Below are 17,877 nucleotides of genomic sequence, written 5' to 3'. Positions count from 1 at the left end.
GTGATGGGAGATTGGAGGATCCTGGTAAGGGGGAATAGAAGGTGTGGGAGCAATAGGGATACACTCTAGACCTGGTATAGGGGAATGGGGAACACACAACACATGCTATGGAGGGATATAGGAATGGCACAGAGCCATTGGTGTGGAGGCAGAATGGGCGACCCTGGTATGGGAGGAGGGTGGAATGGGGGGCACATAGAGACCCTGGCACAGAAGAGATTGGGAGTAAATGTAGGGAGTTCCTGAAAAAGAGGGGGATGGAGGGTGGCACACGGGGTGTTCAGTTTCCATAATAAAAGTTTGCGACCTTTTGAGGATATCGTAATAATTGAAGCATAGCTTTTGCTGAGAAACTCTTTTGAGCTGCAGGTTCAAATTCTGCAAAGTTCAGCTCAGCCACTAAATCTACTTCAGGCAGTGTTGCCTTCAACCAATCTTGTCTGCTGTGTTAAGGGATATTAAACCCTTCATAGGTGAGTTTATTTAATGTGAAAAGGAATTCAGGTTGGTAGTAAGGCTTGTAAACTTTCAGGCAGAGGCTGTGTCTTTTGTTCTCCATTTGGAATCTAGGTGGAGTCCTGGTTCATGACTAGAGCTCCTAGATGCTACCTCCAAAACAAAGAACAATATGGGTGGGTGGGGTGGAGACCAGGCCAGAGGTGCTGGAAACAGCCTGGAATTGGTGGGTGTGGAGTAGTCAAAGTGCAGCTAGAGTAAATAGGCTGTTAATAGAGGAGGAATTTGCTGTGGAACTGGATTGAAGAGGCATTGGTTGGCCAATGGCAGAGGGGCAGTCGCATAAGGCAGGCATGTTCCAGATGGGTGTGGAAAAGACAGTTGGGGAGGGTGGACATGCTGTAGGGGAGGAGCAGACACTAGAGCCTGGGAAGAAATGACCAGCTGAGTAAAGAAAGCTTTTGTTTTACATAATAGCCCTAACTTGACTAAAATAGCTCCTTGGAATGACTTGATTAAAGCTCCTGTCTTTTTTGTAAGAACAGGCATTACTGGCATGCTTTTAAAGAAACAAAACAGCATAGTTAGCACCTAACTCCGAACCCAATCACCATTTAATGCTCCATTGCAAAGATTTGGGGAACTTAACATATATTTTTAAGACTTCTTTACACACAAGTTTTGCACCACTATAACTATAAAGCACTTTTTGTACAGGAATAACTGCATCTATACTCAAGTATCAGAGGGGTGGCAGTGTTAGTCTGAATCTGTAAAAGCAGCAAAGAGTCCTGTGGCACCTTGTAGACCGGGGTAGGCAACCTATGGCACGCGTACCGAAGGCAGCACGCAAGCTGATTTTTCAATGGCACAGTCACTACCCGGGCCCTGGCCACCGGTCCGGGGGGCTCTGCATTTTAATTTAATTTTAGATGAAGCTTCTTAAACATTTTAAAAACCTTATTTACTTTACATACAACAATAGTTTAGTTATATTATAGACTTATAGAAAGAGATCTAAAAACGTTAAAATGTATTACTGGCACGCAAAACCTTAAATCAGAGTGAATAAATGAAGACTCGGCACACCACTTCTGAAAGGTTGCCAACCCCTGTTATAGACTAACAGACATAGTGGAGCATGAGCTTTTGTGGGTGAATACCCACTTCATTGAATACGAAGTGGGTATTCACCCACGAAAGCTCATGCTCCACTATGTCTGTTAGTATATAAGGTGCCACAGGACTCTTTGCTGCATCTATACTAGGCTTTTTTATATTACCTTTAACTATATCTGTTTTTTAAATCAGTATAGCTGCCCAAAAATGGGGTATAGACCAGCGCTTAGAACTGTTGCTGCTGTCCAGCTGCAGACTAAGGCCACATCTATACTATGGGCACTAGAGCAACACAGCTACAGAGCTGTTGCCTCATTGACTATTATAAATCTGTTAATTGATCATCTTGTACGTGATCCAGAATGCTTCATAGAAACTACTTGTGATCCAAGATATATTGCACCTGCCTCTCAGTCTGCATTATGTAGTATACCTGTGCAGCAGTGAGGTGTGGTTGTTTTGTTTTGTTGGTTGGTTTGTTTTTTTTAAGGCTGATTTTGTTGACTTATGAATTTCTCCCCTTAGGGATGCTGGTGATTCCTTGAATGACTGCAAAATTATCTTTGTGGATGAAATTTACAAAATTGAAGAACCTGGAAGTGTTAGTCCAGCTAGCACCAGCCCCTTAAAAAGTGAGATTTTTTTAATGTTGCCCTTAAACTTTACACTACATCCTATTGTTACGATGTTAGTATTGGATACCCAAGAAAATTAAACTTTTTAATGTTTGTGGTTGAGGCTTTTTGTCCATTTTAGTGTAACTAGTATTTTCTGAAATCTGAAGCAGCAGTAATTGTGGTTTCTGTATGTTCATAGGGCAGAGTGGGCCAGTGTGTAAACATTGTAAAGATAACCCAAACAAGACCTGCAGGATGTGTGCCTGTCATGTGTGTGGAGGTAAACAGGATCCAGATAAACAGCTAATGTGTGATGAGTGTGACATGGCTTTCCATATCTACTGCCTCAACCCTCCCCTTAGTAGCATACCGGATGATGAGGACTGGTAAGTCATGAAAATGCCTGCTCAGTATTGTAACTTTGTGTGTAGGCTTTAGGTATTGAAAAGTGTAAGGCCTTGTGTACACGTGTGTGTACACACACACCCCCCCCCCTCTGAAGGTGTGTGGTTTTTAACCAATTTTGTTATACCAGAGCAAGACCCCATGAATGCTATTAAAATCCATTTAAAGCTGAATTGTAGCTATTTAGTTTTAGCTCAAGTCAATTCCTTTCCTTAATAACTATAATTCAGGTTTAAATTGAGTTTTTTAATTGATTCCAAGAGATTTTGCTCATGTTTAACAATTTATTAAAAACACACTGTCAGAGACATTTCTGTAACTTTGGCCTGTCTGTGCTCAAAAATTAGACGGACTTAGCTATGTCACTTAAGGCTATGAAAACTTTTCACACTCTGAGCACTGTACTTAGGTCGCCCAAACACCCAGTGTAGATGTAGCTAAGTCTACAGAATTTTTCTGTTGACCTAGCATCACCTGTTGGAGAGATTAACTACATTGACAAAGGCTTTTCCATCAATCTAGAAAGCCTTTACACCAGTGGTTCTCAACCTATTTACCAGTGTGGGCTGCATCCATACACTATATATTCTACCCATATGGCCCTGAGGATGTCACATGGGCCACAGCTGTATGCTGATTGGGCCACATGTTGAGAACCACTGGTTTATGCTATGGCGCGACAACATCACACTTGTGGTGTCATAGCTGTGCTGCTATAGCAGCTGTGGTGTAGACAGGCCTTTCTGTGTATAGTCAAGGCCTAAATGTAAAAAGTTGTTTTGATGGAGGCTATGCCTTCTAGAAGCATTGGGAGGTAACTGCGTAAGACTTTACTAGCCCTATTAAGCTATGCCTTCTCTAAATTGGGATGGATCTTTGTGAATGAGGCCTTGTCTACACTACAGGGGAAATTCTATCTAAGCTACGCAATTTGAGTTACATGAATAGCGTAACTCAAATCGACGTAGCTTAGATCTACTTACTGCGGGGTCCACACTATGCAATGTTGACTGGAGTTGCTCTCTAGTCGACTCCCCCATCTCTTCTCTCGATCCGGTGGAGTACAGGAGTCGACTGGAGAGCGATCTGCAGTTGATTTAGTGGGTTTTCACTAGACCCACTAAATCGACCGCCACTGCATCAATCACTGCTCGTTGATTCTCCTTCCTTCCCCCCCCCCCCCCCCCCCCGCCCCGGTAAGTGTAGATAAGCCCTAAGACTGTTCTGAGCTTTGGATCATTTGCTGAAACATAAATGTTAGTTTATAGTACTAAAAATATGCTGGGCTTCTTACAGAAACATATGAAAACCAGGTCTGTGATTCAGTTAAAAATCTAAAATACATTTAGTAACAAAGTAAAGTTTATAGCATTATAAGCATGGAGTTTCTTCAGCCAGATTATTACTACTCTTATAGGTAAGTTTCTTTAATGGTAGTTCTATGAACAGTGCTGATTTGTGGAAAGCAAAATAAGCAGCCACTTTCCTGCTGCTAACACTAGCCAATCCAGTTTGAAAATATGCAGTGCATACATTTCACAAGTTAAAACTTTCTCCTGGTCTCCTTGGACTAAATTTTTCTAGAGTGATTAGTGATTTTTTTTGGCGGGGGGGGGGAGGGATTGCCTAAATTGACTTCTTAAAGGGGTCTTCAGTATTCCTGAGAATCAAGCCCCTTTTAAGGCATCTCAACTTGGGCAAGCAAAATAACTAGATTGGAGAGAGGTGGGTGGGCGTGGTAGTAGGCGCTCTTCTCTCAATACTGCATTGTTGTGGAGGTGATGGCTTATGTACTTTTAAAACTAGGACATACAGCTATCTGATCTGATAAATGCTCTCTTGTCAATGTGATCTTTACAGTTGCTAATCTGATTTGTAGCCTTCATTGATAGGAAAGAATGTAGCCCTTTGGCAGAATGGGAATGAGGCAATTTGTTTCAGTACAGGTTGCAGTCCCTTGCAGATCCTATCCGTACTGAAGTCAGAATGATGCCAACTAGTTGAACAGCTATTGCAGACTTTGTGTATGTCTTACCTTACCCATCATGAACAGGCCTTTTTTGAGAACCATGTCCACTAAAACATGCTGTATGTTAACATTCTTTTCTCTTCCACATGCTCTGTTCCAACATTCCGTAAATTGGCTTTATAATATTTCTCAGAAACAGCCCTGTCTGTGGTGGCCAGGAAAGTTGTTGAAGTACCCTGTCTGAACAGCTGTAGTTAGTACAATTTTAATTCTCTTGTTGAGAGGCTGTCAGTATGGGGTGTACACAACTTCAGATAAACTTCCCAAGTTTCTACTTGATAACCCACCAATACACTCTAAGAAAAACACAATTTTTAACTTGAGGGGCTACCACAAGCTAATTTTTATTGGCTGGCAATTTTAGGTATTGCCCTGAATGTCGGAATGATGCAAGTGAAGTGGTTTTAGCAGGAGAGAAGTTAAAAGAAAGTAAAAAGAAGGCAAAGATGGCATCTGCTAATTCATCCTCTCAGAGAGACTGGGGCAAGGTTGGTGTAAAGCTTGTTTTGTCTTGTATCTTAATATGTAAAGCATGATGATCGATGGCAGTTCTTAGATCTGGCTTTCTCATTGAAACAGGGTATGGCATGTGTGGGTCGCACAAGGGAATGTACCATTGTCCCCTCTAACCACTATGGACCAATTCCTGGGGTTCCAGTTGGCACCATGTGGAAATTCAGAGTCCAGGTATGAAATAGCAGTGCTGGAGTGAACTGTTGTGTTATGAATAGTTGGAATAAAATTGCTTTCCCTCTCAACAGTTTCACTTCCTTGATATCTGGAACATCATATACCTACTAGTTGTTTAGTTGGCAGTCTTCCAGCACAAACATTAAGATAAAACCTGAATTTCTGATGGTTACCCTCACATAGTCAAGCTATTGTTTTAGAGGGGAAAAAAGTGGATTTGTCCTTTATGGGTTACTCTTAAGACTTCATCTGTTCCTCCTCTCTTCAACCTGAAGTTATAGGGCCCAATTCGTTGTTTTTCTACACCTTGGGCAAAGCAGATGCAAAATGCGACTATTGATTTGACATTATTTTATACTCACTTTGCACTGGTGTAAATGACTGCACATTGTGCAGGGCAACAAGTCAGGACCCTTATCTGGTGGAAGATGTGTAATATTAGATATTTCTTGATACAAGTAAGTAGGAACACATGAAAAGATTCTATTTTTGTACATACAAACAAATCTGAAAAGGATAAGGAAAACAAAAACCAAAAGTTGTGTGCGCCATCAGCAACTCAGTTGTGCACATGCATTGATTCATGTTGGTGCTAAATAATTGCAGCTATTTGTGGCCTGTTGGAACAGCTGTCCAGTAAACTTTCTACTGATCTCTTCTAGGTGAGTGAATCTGGTGTTCACAGGCCCCATGTAGCAGGTATACATGGCAGGAGCAATGATGGTGCTTACTCCCTGGTCCTGGCAGGAGGTTATGAAGACGATATAGTAAGTGAATCTTGGAATTGTTTATTCTCTGGGATCTTTTGTAGAGAAGATCAGAGTACTGAATTACAAATTTTGTATTTAAACAAACACTTGGATTCATCTAATACTCTTCATTCTACATCACATCTTTCATCTGAAGAACTTAACACCAGTTCAGACAGGGAGAACCAGGCAAAGAAAAAACGTAAACCTGAATAATAGGATATTCTTGCTTGGAATGAGTCAGGGACAAGTTAACTAAGCTTATATGACACTTTGTGCAGCCTATCCCCTCTCCAGGAAACACTGTCCTCTTCCTAGGAGATCCATTTCCCACTCCAAAAAGTGCACAGAGGACCTCCTGTTTCCTTCTTGCCATATCTCCCTGTGTCAACAGTATTCAGCACAGAGTTAGGAAGTACAATTGAACCAATACTGTTATGTATTTGCCTGTTGGCATTGTGGGGTGGATAGGTTTGACTGGCACTGGCTTTGCCCAAGGATACTTCTCATTCTTCCCCCTCTTCCCAGCCTTGTTTCCCCCAATGGGTGCCTCCACAATCCATGAAATAGCAATTTGAAAACATAAAATATAACTGGACTGCCCAGTGGCCTACGGCTTAAGTTTACTAGCCACAAGGTCAGACTTTGGCAGATTTGTCTACTATTGCAAGGACCAAGGGGAGGCAAATTGTATCCCCCCTAATTCCAGGGCTGCAAGGGCTGGTTTGATTTCCTGATGCAGGCTAGTGGCGAGCCCTTGTAACTTGTGCTGTTGGCCCTGCCCTGGGCTATTTAAATAGGAACAGGAAGCTGGGTAAAGGAGAAGGGAGCAGAAGCTGTGCAGTAGGAAGTGGGTTCTCTCTGGCAGCAGGAGACTAGCCTGACCAAACTTGACTTTGTTCGAGAGTTTTAAGTTTTGGAGCTCTGAGTCCTGAGGTGAGGACTATATGACATGTTTCTTGTAATTGCTCCTTTCCTGAAATATTTGGGAAGTGGTTATGCTGTTTTGTTACTGTGTGTTGGCTTTTCCTCCCCCAGATCTGTTAAAGTGAATTTATTGATGCCCATTTGGAAAAGTAAGGTTGAGGCTCCCCTGCAGTGCTAGAGCTGATCACAAGTAGGTGCATAGGGAGTGCCAACACCTTTACAAGTCCCTTGTTCTGGTGCTGTACACCAGGAGTCGTCTTGTACCTGTCCTGTGGCTCCTTTTTGTAGTGGCTACCCCAGCACAAAGACCCACAGGACAACTGACTCTGGCAGAGCTGGGATTAGGAGTCTGAATCCCCTGTTCTCTCCACTAGATCAGTGTATTAATCTGTACTATTGCACTAGATCTGTATTATTTTGTTTCAACTATTTTGTGAGTATGAATTACTGAACAATCAATGTATATTTCAGGATCATGGAAATTCTTTCACTTACACGGGGAGTGGAGGTCGCGATCTTTCTGGAAACAAACGTACGGCAGAACAATCTTGTGATCAAAAACTCACCAACATGAACAGGTTGGAAACATTCACGCTGTGCCTCATGAAATTTTCTGCTTAGTGGCTGGCAATATAGCAGACTGATAAGTCTGTCACAGAAAACCAAAAATAAGAGATCTTCAAAGTTATGGCTTCGCTGTGCATGATGGTTATACATCAACGTGTAATGGGAAAATTCCCAGTAGGACAGTGGAAATGGGATTAGACCCCAGATTTAATATTTGCTGCAACCTCCAAGAACAGAGGGATGAATTATAATGCAAGTTTTCAAACTGTAGCCTGTGGTACATTCATGATCCGTACAGCACTTGCTACTGATCTGCGGAGATGGCTGGTCACATAGGACTGTTCTTCACCTTATTTTTAGCTGCTAAATTACATTAAAACAACTAAAACCACCTTTTAAATCCTTTTATGTTAGTACTCTTCCAAATAATCAGGCACTCTTGTTGGCAAGAAGATGTGTTTGTGAATGGGAGGTAATTGAGAAAGGCAGGACAGGCAATCCATTTGATACTCTGTATTCAAATTTGGTGATGAGGACCATTGTCATGTTTATACCCAGGTGATTGTTTGGCCTTCCCTGAAAGTTAATATTTCTCTCTTTTTGTCTGGGCAAAAGAATAAACAAAATGGGTGGGCAGGATTCCATACTGTTACCTGGAATTTTAGAAGAACAGAGTTTGAATACCTTCCTTACTGCAGGGAGTAGTAAAAGCACAGATTGGCAATAATAAGTACACCCCACTACTGAAAAGGAGATAGTGGCTGAGCAAAACCGGTCATGTCAGACTGCATGGTAACAGTGATTGAGAAACTACTAGCACTGGTTGAATCTTGGCTGTATATCTCTGTTCTGTTTCATACAACTCCATGTTGTATTTCCTGCTTTGGCTTTGATATATGTGCTGCTCAGAGGGGTACTGAACGTTAGTACTACCTTACTGTACTTTGTATTCATATCCTTTCTAGTAGGCTTATTACCAGGCTTTTCTTATTTCATGTCTGCTTCTGGATAGTTCTTCCCTAGTAAATACATTAAGTTGGGTTATTCTTGCAGAGCTCTGGCTCTGAACTGCAGTGCCCCCATCAATGATAAAGATGGCGCAGAGGCCAAGGACTGGAGAGCTGGGAAGCCAGTCAGAGTGGTGAGGAATGTAAAGGGAGGCAAACACAGCAAATATGCTCCTCGAGAGGGAAACAGATATGATGGAATATACAAGGTAAGCAGGCATTCCCACCTTGGAATGAATTGGGAGAGGACGATGACTGGTTATGGCAGAAATGTTTCTGTAGCTTCTAAGGGGCTTATGTCCTTCCTTTTAGGTTGTGAAATACTGGCCTGAGACGGGGAAATCTGGCTTTTTAGTGTGGCGTTACCTACTTAGGAGGGATGATGAGGAGCCTGCCCCCTGGACCAAGGAAGGGAAGGACAGGATGAAAAAGCTTGGCCTAACAATGCAGGTACATGATTCTTATTGAGTAACTAATGTTCCTGCTGAAAGAACTAGGAGGAGTGTCCTTTTACCTTGGCAGATGTGTTAGGATTCTCTGCTTTGTCTGTTTGAAGGAGAAACTTAAGAATTAGAATAGTACTTCCTTGATATAGAGTTTTACTGCTTGTACTCTGCTAGCAGAGTACATCTGAAGATCTTGTCTTCATAACTCTCAAAGGTGCCACCCCTTCCTGTTGCCCTCAGAGCTGGTCATAGGGTGAGTGGTTATGGTCAGTGGAAATTGGCAACTTCTTAATCACAAGTGTGATCTGAGTGCTGAGAGTTCTATCTGTTCACCTTACTACACTAAATTTTTACTCCTATTGCTGCAGAACCGGTACAGTTTAAGGTAGGTTGAATTGAGATTCTCTTCCGGCTAGCACATCAACAACAGAATGGTTAATTTCTAATAGCAGGGCCAAATTCTGCTGTTGTTTGCACCCGAACAATAGGATTGTTTAGGCAAAATTTAGCCCATGAAATCTTACAGGTGGTGATGTACAAATTAGAAATAAATCTTAACTTACAGAGGTCAATTTGAGCTTGTTGAACGGGTAGTTAGTAAAATTCCCTTTCTTGGTAAAGCAAACTTGATCTGGGGTTATTGAGGTATAATAAACATGGAATCTCACAGTACAAATTTGTGTCACCTTTTTGGAGTAGAACTGCAATTTTTATTTATTTTATTTGCTAGCAGTGGTTCCCAGTGTCACTTGTCAGCAATGTGTTTATCAGTAGGAAAATTGAACTCTTGGAGCCAGGAAGCTGCTACTTAATGGATCTCTTTTGAGACTGGTTCACAGAATCCCAGGTTACAAGCAAATGATGGCCAATTTTATTCTTTGTCTTGGGTTTTCTAGGAGAAGCTGCTGCCTGAAATCCTTGCAGTGTGTTTAATAGCTACTGATAAGTACCATTACTAAACTTGAAGTTCTTAAATGGCATAATTGTAGCGTGATATTTTGTTGCTCCATTTGTTTACATAGACTTTTCCCTACCATTTGTCTGTAAAGTTATGGACTAGGAAGCCAGAAAGCTTGACGTTTCTCATTTTCTGTAGCCTGAGCCTGACTTGATTTTCAAAGGAGGAGGGGCAGGGGGTTGAGAACTGGAACATCTTTCTAAACTGGCTTTAGATCATTTTGATTTAACTAATCTGAGAGGTCCTACCGATGAGTGGTATGTTTGCATCTGATATTTTATTTTTTTCTCCTCTCTTCCCCCCCCCCCCCCCCCAAAAAAAAAAAAGTATCCTGAGGGGTATTTGGAAGCTGTTGCAAACAAAGATAAGGAGAAAGAAAATAAGAGAGGTGATGAAGAGTGTGAAACACCAGGGAAGGGAAAGAGGAAAAGGAAATCAGCAGGTTGGTATAATAGGCAAGTGAAGGTGGCAAACTCTTTCTGTAGCTCTTTTAGTGCTTTAGCAAGCTGAATATTTTGTCTCTAAAAAGGTCCACATGCTTTTTTTAGGTGATGAGATAAAGCTCCCCACCTCCCCTAGAGGGACTCCAAAAAAGACTAAAGTTGAGCCATACAAGCTGACATCCCAGCAAAAGGCTCTTATTAAAGGTGATGAATCCAATGAAAAACTATGGAATGAAGTACTAGAAGCTCTCAAAGATGGACCGGTATGTCAGATACTCCTCATCCCAGAACTGTAGTAGCAATAGCTACTTGTTTGTCTTCAGATATGTGCCTCTTGGCCTCAGTACTTACGGGGGGAATAGCCTCCCTGAATTCCATGGGAAACATTCCTTTGCATCAGCAAGGGTGAAGGGATGGCTATCTTCTTTCAGAATGCTGTGCATTGAATCCTGTTTCTGGCTTCCTCAGTTGTTCTAAGCTGTTCAGACAAGAATAACTTCCAGAAACCAATTCTGTTCAATTATGTCAACTACTGTTTTGCTACCTGGAAGTCCATAGCATGACTCAAATTGAATACTAAATATTCTGATTGAAGTAATCTGTTGTAATTTAGGTTCCTTTCTTGGAATTCTACAGATTATTCTGCTTTCATCTTCAATTTAAGAAAGTCTCTAGCACTTCGCAGTTTTATGAATGGTGTCTTCAGTAATTTGGATTGTGCTGCATGTTTGGAGAGCAGTAGCAATGGAATGACTCTGTATTTTCTCTCCTAGAAATTCCTGAATAAAGTGGAAGAAACCTTCCTGTGTATTTGCTGTCAGGAGGTGGTATTTCGGCCAGTCACAACAGTGTGCCAGCATAATGTGTGTAAAGTGAGTAGCCAGGATATCTGTTGCCCATTAAGAAAGCTGTGAATTTCCATATTCAGATTAAAACTTCTCTACAGCCTTTAAGAATTGTATTATGCCTTGACAATTATGTAATAGTTCTTCTCATCAAGGTGTCTTTCTATCTTGGTTACGGTCATGTGAATAATGGTGACTTGAACGTTCTGTGACACAAGTGCCTGTAATGGACTATCTACCGTTCTGTCCTGCCAGCATCTGAGTAAGAGACAGCAAAAGATTAATCACTGTTGGTTGAGTAAGCCTGCTAGCCCACTTAACTGTTGTTTGCAGGGTTGTTGGTACCAGGATATGAGCAGGACAAGATACTGCCTCACCCACCTTGTGCTCCCCACTTTAACGTGTAAATATGATTGTGAGAACTGTTGTGAATTATTTCCTGCAGAGACAGTGGCTGTTCTTAGCAACTATGGAGTTCTTGCTCTTTAATAGTGTAATCATATATTGAAACAATCCATATCCTATATTTAAACCTTGTGTTTGACCAAATCGCTTCACAGAAGAAAACATGCAAATGCTTCCACTGGGTTTTTGTCAAGTGAATGGACTTTGCACATACCTTCTCCTCTGCCCAATAGGGGCTGTGTAAAATGAGCAAAGCTCTGCAACTTAATCTCTTAATGTCTTTTCTGTTTCTTTCCTCTCCCAGGATTGTTTGGATCGATCCTTCAGAGCAGACGTGTATAGTTGTCCAGCTTGTCGCTATGATCTTGGCAAAAACTATACTATGCAGGTGAATGAAACGCTGCAGGCCCTTCTAACTCAGCTCTTCCCTGGTTATGGCAATGGACGATGATTCTGTAAAGCACTTCTAACTTCCTTTTGTTTAAACTTGTTAATGGGTTTTCAGTGGGCTTAATTTAAAGAAATAGTCTCCCTTCCCCCAAAAAGTTTTAAGTCTTCCTTGTTATAAGATCTATAAACTTTGCAAAATCTTCTTTTGTATGTTTGTGGGTATTTTTTGTTTTAATGTTGGATTTTGCATTCCTTTTTTTCCCCTGAAACCTGCCGTTCATCAGCACAGTTTTTTTTTAAAAATGGATTTACAAACTGCTTCTGGAGTAAGGCTGCATGATCATGACAAAGTTCTCAATGTTCCCTATATTTTTTTATTCAGAAAATGGCTTATTTGCTTAGAACAATCTTTATGAAGTCTATGGATTTGGCCATAAAAGTAGATCTGGGTATCTCCGTGGCAGCATTTTGATGCTCCAGTTGTACAAGATGGTTCCTGGCTTATGACCTGTGACCCAGGTTGTTTTTTGGTAATCTTTTTTTTTCTTCTCCCTTGTGCTTGTATCAGATTTTATTAAAAGCCATTCCCCTCCAGTTTTGTCCACAAAAAGCCTTCATGCATTAGCCAAGTAGTTGGGGCAATAAGAACTACTACCTCAGTTGGACTCGTCTCTTACTTAGGGAACTATTTGTTCAACCAGGTGCTATCTTCTATCCAGGATGCCATAGTAGAACATACTAAAGCCATTTTTAAGTGCCTTTGGTCCTTTATGGGAAAGACAGGGGTCTGAATTGCCAATTTTTTTTAAGCACTGTAAATTGCCAGCCGGATTTCTTTTGGGTAAAAGTAACACTGTAGCTGTATGTCAGTAGCGTGGCGTTGCAAATTTTAAGGTTTTTTCCTGATGCTAGATGTATTATCGTAACATGCATTTACTTTTTCACTGCATTTCTACCTGGAAATGAAGAATAAGTCGTTGAAGATTTTTAATTAAACATCTTATGATTGTACATGAGACCAGGAAACCTTAATTTTGTGAACGGAATGTCTTTTCCTAACAGTACCAAAGTTAGCAGTTTAATACCTCAGCAGGGACTTTTTAATTACTCTTTCCAGCACACAGACTGGAACAAATATGCCTGTTTTTTAACTTTTACTCTTTTTTTAAAATTATAATGTTAATATGTTAGCGAAAAACTTTTTTATAGGTTTTTGCTGAATTCGTCAATTTTTGTAAAATGTGCAAGTTAAAGTTCTCAAAATAAATATCTTTTCAGATTAAAATGTTTGCCTTCGTCTCCTTAAATTTTCAGATTGTGAAAATATTTCAGTATTGAGATTAGTTAAAATCTAGATTGGGATTCCTTTGAAAATTCCACCCTAGATCTGTAGTAAAAATGCAAGAACAAGGTAGAAATTAATTTGATTTTAGAAAACTTTGTACTCTTAACTCCTTTGTTAAAGGATTTTCAGACGCATCTAGTTCTGGAGGATTGTATTGGTGATTCATTATACAGAACTCATTAAAAATTCTGACAGAAATAGAAATCTTGTCAAGGTAACAGAATAAGACTGTGGAAAATAATAGTGATAAAATATCTTTGAAAGCTATTGCATTGATTCTATAAGAAAGGATTATATAGAAACTAAAAAACAAAACGATCTTGGTACAATCCTGTATTGACTTTGACACATGCATATTCCTGCGGATGTACACTTCTTTATATGAAGGATCTAGCTATATGTTAAAAACTGTCTTCCTCTTAAAGAATAAAATGAACATTCTGCAGTTTAGGGCTGTTGAAATGTGCAGAAGGGTGCTTCATGTAATCTGTTAGACACCATTCATTGGAATAAGGTTTTCTTGTTTGCCTTTGAGGAACTTCCCTATGGCTCCTACCTTTATTTAACACCTTCCTCTCTTCTCCCACCCCCCGTGCCCCGAAAAAAACAAACAAACCCCAACCACCTATGTTGTGGTAGATGGTTGAGAGGGAGGCTGCTGTGGCCTCTGAAGACACTCAGGAAAACTGCAGGGAGCTCCCTGCAAATTCCTGAACTGTGCTTTATTGCCAGGGCACCCCCAATCAGTTGGCAATTGTAGTTTGTCTACACCACAAAGAAAATCCACTGTACAGAGTCTGAGACCAGGTCAGTTGACTCAGGCTCATGGGACTTGGGCTGTGGGGCTAAAAACAGCAGTATAGATGTTCCTGCAAGGGGCAGAAGGATCTTGGAGAACAAATGTTTTGACTAGAAAGTTTTGCTGGCATACTGCTACTGACAGCTATTTTGGCAGTGTGTGTTCATATCTGTCTGCGTTTGCCACTGCAGTGTCCTCACACAGCTGATTGTATCACCTAAAGACTTCTTGTATAGACATCCTCGTATCCCTGCACTGCCCTCTAGCACTTTATCTTGTGGGAAATTTTTGCAGTGTATTGTGGTGCTGCTGTCTACTGTGGGCTACCATCACTTTCAGGGAATTGTGAGACTTTGAGATCTGTTCCATCCAATAATGTACTTTTTTTTTCTTTTTCTTTCCCCCGCACTGTGTTTTTTCCATCTTGCTGCTAAAAGCATAGATTCAGCACAAATCATGGGACTGAGCCAGTAATTCTCTTCTATTTGTGGAACCACAGTAGCTGGACATATAGCAGGGATATGGAGGATGAATTAATAGACCATGAATGAAGCTGCCTAGCTGCTGCAGGTATTCACAGACTGAGAGCACACAGTGGAGTGGTGGCTTTGGGCCTGTACAATGAGGAGAGATGTGGGACTAGATCATAATCCAAATCTGGAATGACCAGCAGTGGTTCCAGAATTTTTGGATGCACAAAGGCTGAGTTCTGTGCCAAGCTCACCCCAGCTGCTCTGCCAGTAGAGAAGTGTGTGGCAATTGCTGTCAGGCTATGGACAATCAGTTTGGTGTTGGAAAATCTGCTGTGTGTGTGTGTGTCACTCATGCAGGTATGTATCCTGCTGCACAGGATTGTCATACTTTGCAACATGCAGGAAATAGATTGATTCAATGAAAAGAGCTGGTAAGGTGATATATGGGATACATATCCCAATTTCCTCCCAGTTGTTGGTCTTCTCTCCCAACTTTTCACAGCCCATTGCTTCTCAATACATAAACTGAAGAAGTAGTTCCCCATGAATATACAATCACTGTCTCACCATGGGTAACTTACTGACATGGAAAGTTGGCTGGTCAGAGAATATAGGCCTTTATATGACAAGCTGAAAGCAGGGACATTTTCCCCAGAGCAGCCTATTGATGCTATAGTGAGATTGCAATACCAACTGTGATTCTCTGGTACTCAACCTCTCATTGGCTTCCTGGCTTATGAAGTCATTTACCGGGTATCTGGACAGAAGAAAGATTTAAATATTGCCTGAGCAGGTGCAAGATGGGTGTGGAGTGTGTTTGGAAAATTGAAGAGCAGGTGCATATGTCTCATGACCATGCTTGGTCTCAGCAAAAAAGATATTCCTGTTACTGCATGCTGTGTATTGCATAATATCTGCAAGGCCAAGGGGGAAATGCTATTACCAGGTGGAAAGAGGCTGCTCAAAAGCCAGCACGAGACTATTATTGGTGCTATTGTAAGTGCTGTGCAGGTAAGGGAAGTGTTAAAAGCATACTTAAACCAGGTAACTGTCTAGGTTATCAGTTGTGGGGGGGGGAGGGGGAAAGAGGAGCCGGCTGTGGGGCATTTATATCAGTGTTGTATGACAAAAGAAATTGGGTTTTCACAAAACAAAACTTTTTGAATTGCATTATAAATGTTTAAAATTCTTGGGGGGCGGTAGCGTATATGCTGCTAGTCCTACTCCAGGTGTTGCTGCAATTTAAATGTCAAAATCGTTGTTCTTGTAGACTAGACAGAACTTGGATGCAAAGGATACAGGGCTAGGGAGCACAGGTGTCTCTGGAGTGAGTTCTTCACCCCTTGCCAGAAAGAAGAGTTAGGCACTACTGTGTATTCTCTCCTTAAATACAAGTAGATGGGATTGGGAAAGATCTCTTTAAAAAGCTACACTACGCAGCTTTTTATCTTAATTAAAAGTTACTTTATTTTCCTGCGCTACTAATGTAGCGGAAAGCACAGTTGCAAGAAGGAAGTATTTGTAATGCTTGTGGAAACTTGCAGTTGGGACCTTCACTTACTTCTCAACAGCGTTTTCAGTGTAGGCCGGGTTGCTAGAGAATGAGGTGCGGGTGAAGGGGTGGTGGCTTTACGTGGGCACTGTGCATAGCGCTGCAGCAGCATTGCATGCAGATGTGTGCACAAGGTGCAGCCTGGCGCTCTACCGTACCCTTTGCCCCATGTTCATGTCGTTCAGGGCAGGCCCTGAGACCTGCACGTTCATATCTTGCAGGACGGGTTGGGGTAGGGCGAGAGGAGAAGGAAGGTGTCGCCCTGTCTCAGTCCCTCCTCTCCCTGGGGAACAGCCCTTGGGCCCCTGCCCTATTGGTGCACAGAGCCCTGCAACCCCCCTGCTTGCAGCTGTGCCGCTCCTCACGTACTCACTTCCCCGCAACTGAGCCTGACAGCAGGGAAGGGGGCGGAGTGACTGGCACCTCAACCAGCCCCTCCCCGCGCTCCTCACCTTATCTCACCCAATAGCAACGTCGCAGGGGCGGGATCGTCTCGTTCCTCCAGCGGGTTGGCAGAAGAACGCTGAGTGGCGTGAGCGCAGGCACTGGGCCTGCCTGATTCGGCTCGAGGGGTGGGCGGGCCGTATCTGAGCGGCCTGTACCACTGAGGAAGCGCCGTTGGCTTGTTGTTCGGCAGAGAGGCCAGGGAGTAGTGGACGCCGCTGTCCGTCACGAGCGAGTCCACCACTGGGCGCGGAGGTAGGGGCGGCCGGGGCCAATGAGGGAGGGAAGGGGGCGGGCGGCAGGTGCTGGCTGTGGGATATTGCCAATATCCACCCTCAGCCCCCTTTCCGCTTCGCTCCCCCGCCCCCGGGCCGCGCCGCGCTGTGCTGGCTGGGAGCTGCGGGGTGGCCGCCGAGGAGGCGGTGCAGGGACGGGAGACCGGCCGCAGGCTCAGGTAGGGCCCCGCCCGGGGGACGGGGATTCACCTCAGCGGCCTGGCCGGGCCGGGCCTGGGGCTCGGGCTCCACCCTGTCCTGCCTCCCCCTCACGGGACCCGGGCCGCCCCCGGCTCGGAGCAGCTGTTCTGCCGGAGCGACTCGGCCCGGCCTCGCTGCCCCGGACCCCCCTTCCCGCCCCCACCGGCACCGGTCCCTTCCGCCGGGGGCCGGGGCCTCTAGCCTGCGCCCTTCGGGGCTGGGGGCCCCCTCAGGCGCTCTCCCCCCCCCCGGGGGGGCGGGGGAGCGTCCCCTCCCCGCTTTGTCTCGGGGGTGCCTCGCCGCTGTTATTTTAGGACCGTTAGCTGCGCCGGCTGCTCGGAGCGCCCCCTTCCCACCAACCCGCTCTTCCGCTGGGCCTCGGGAGACGCGTCCAGACCCCGAGGGACCCCCCCCCCCGGCTGTGTGTGTGGGGGTAAGGCTGGGAGAGCAATGGGGGCTGTTGGGGGAGGGATTGGCAAGCTTGGGGGCGGGGACAGACAGTTGCGAGGGCCCCCCCAATATGTCTGTTAATGTCTTGTGAAAATAAAGCCAACTGGGTGGGCGTGTGGGTGAACATGATGTGCCAAGGCCCCAAATTTCTCTCAATGGGCCTGTGCAAGCCCCGGATCTTTGGGGGGGGGTGTCAGTGGGCTTGTGAACAGTTGTTACATGATGGAGGATTTATTGATGCGGCGAATAGTAAATGAGCTGGTTTACAGCAGGATTTTCCTCTGT

At 43.4% G+C, this 17,877-nt stretch overlaps 2 protein-coding genes across 6 annotated transcripts in view; both read left to right on the top strand.

Moving 5' to 3' along the window:
- UHRF1 (ubiquitin like with PHD and ring finger domains 1) overlaps positions 1 to 17,877 on the top strand; it is a 46,185-nt gene that overhangs the window by 15,380 nt on the left and 12,928 nt on the right. For 2 of the 4 annotated variants that reach the window (XM_039516111.1, XM_039516114.1), the window contains exons 6-17: positions 2,101 to 2,207; positions 2,392 to 2,578; positions 4,991 to 5,114; positions 5,206 to 5,313; positions 5,979 to 6,083; positions 7,464 to 7,570; positions 8,613 to 8,775; positions 8,879 to 9,016; positions 10,298 to 10,412; positions 10,519 to 10,676; positions 11,187 to 11,285; positions 11,968 to 12,255. In XM_039516111.1, coding sequence (XP_039372045.1) covers positions 2,101 to 2,207; positions 2,392 to 2,578; positions 4,991 to 5,114; positions 5,206 to 5,313; positions 5,979 to 6,083; positions 7,464 to 7,570; positions 8,613 to 8,775; positions 8,879 to 9,016; positions 10,298 to 10,412; positions 10,519 to 10,676; positions 11,187 to 11,285; positions 11,968 to 12,114 — 1,558 coding nt within the window. In that variant the 3' untranslated portion in view covers positions 12,115 to 12,255. Of the gene's footprint in view, positions 1 to 2,100; positions 2,208 to 2,391; positions 2,579 to 4,990; positions 5,115 to 5,205; positions 5,314 to 5,978; positions 6,084 to 7,463; positions 7,571 to 8,612; positions 8,776 to 8,878; positions 9,017 to 10,297; positions 10,413 to 10,518; positions 10,677 to 11,186; positions 11,286 to 11,967; positions 12,256 to 14,639; positions 14,679 to 17,877 lie in introns of those variants that run through there. The other 2 variants (XM_039516112.1, XM_039516113.1) reach the window with 2 other exon arrangements.
- KDM4B (lysine demethylase 4B) overlaps positions 16,944 to 17,877 on the top strand; it is a 155,005-nt gene continuing 154,071 nt past the window's right edge. For both annotated transcript variants that reach the window (XM_039516109.1, XM_039516110.1), the window contains exon 1: positions 16,944 to 17,120. The gene's annotated coding sequence lies outside the window, so the exon portion shown is untranslated. The remainder of the gene's footprint in view (positions 17,121 to 17,877) is intronic.

The sequence above is a fragment of the Mauremys reevesii genome, linkage group 26, assembly GCF_016161935.1.
Source record: "Mauremys reevesii isolate NIE-2019 linkage group 26, ASM1616193v1, whole genome shotgun sequence".
Classification (NCBI taxonomy): domain Eukaryota; kingdom Metazoa; phylum Chordata; order Testudines; family Geoemydidae; genus Mauremys; species Mauremys reevesii.
The sequence above is the reverse complement of the archived record's forward strand: the minus strand, read 5'-3'. Positions and strand labels throughout refer to the sequence as shown.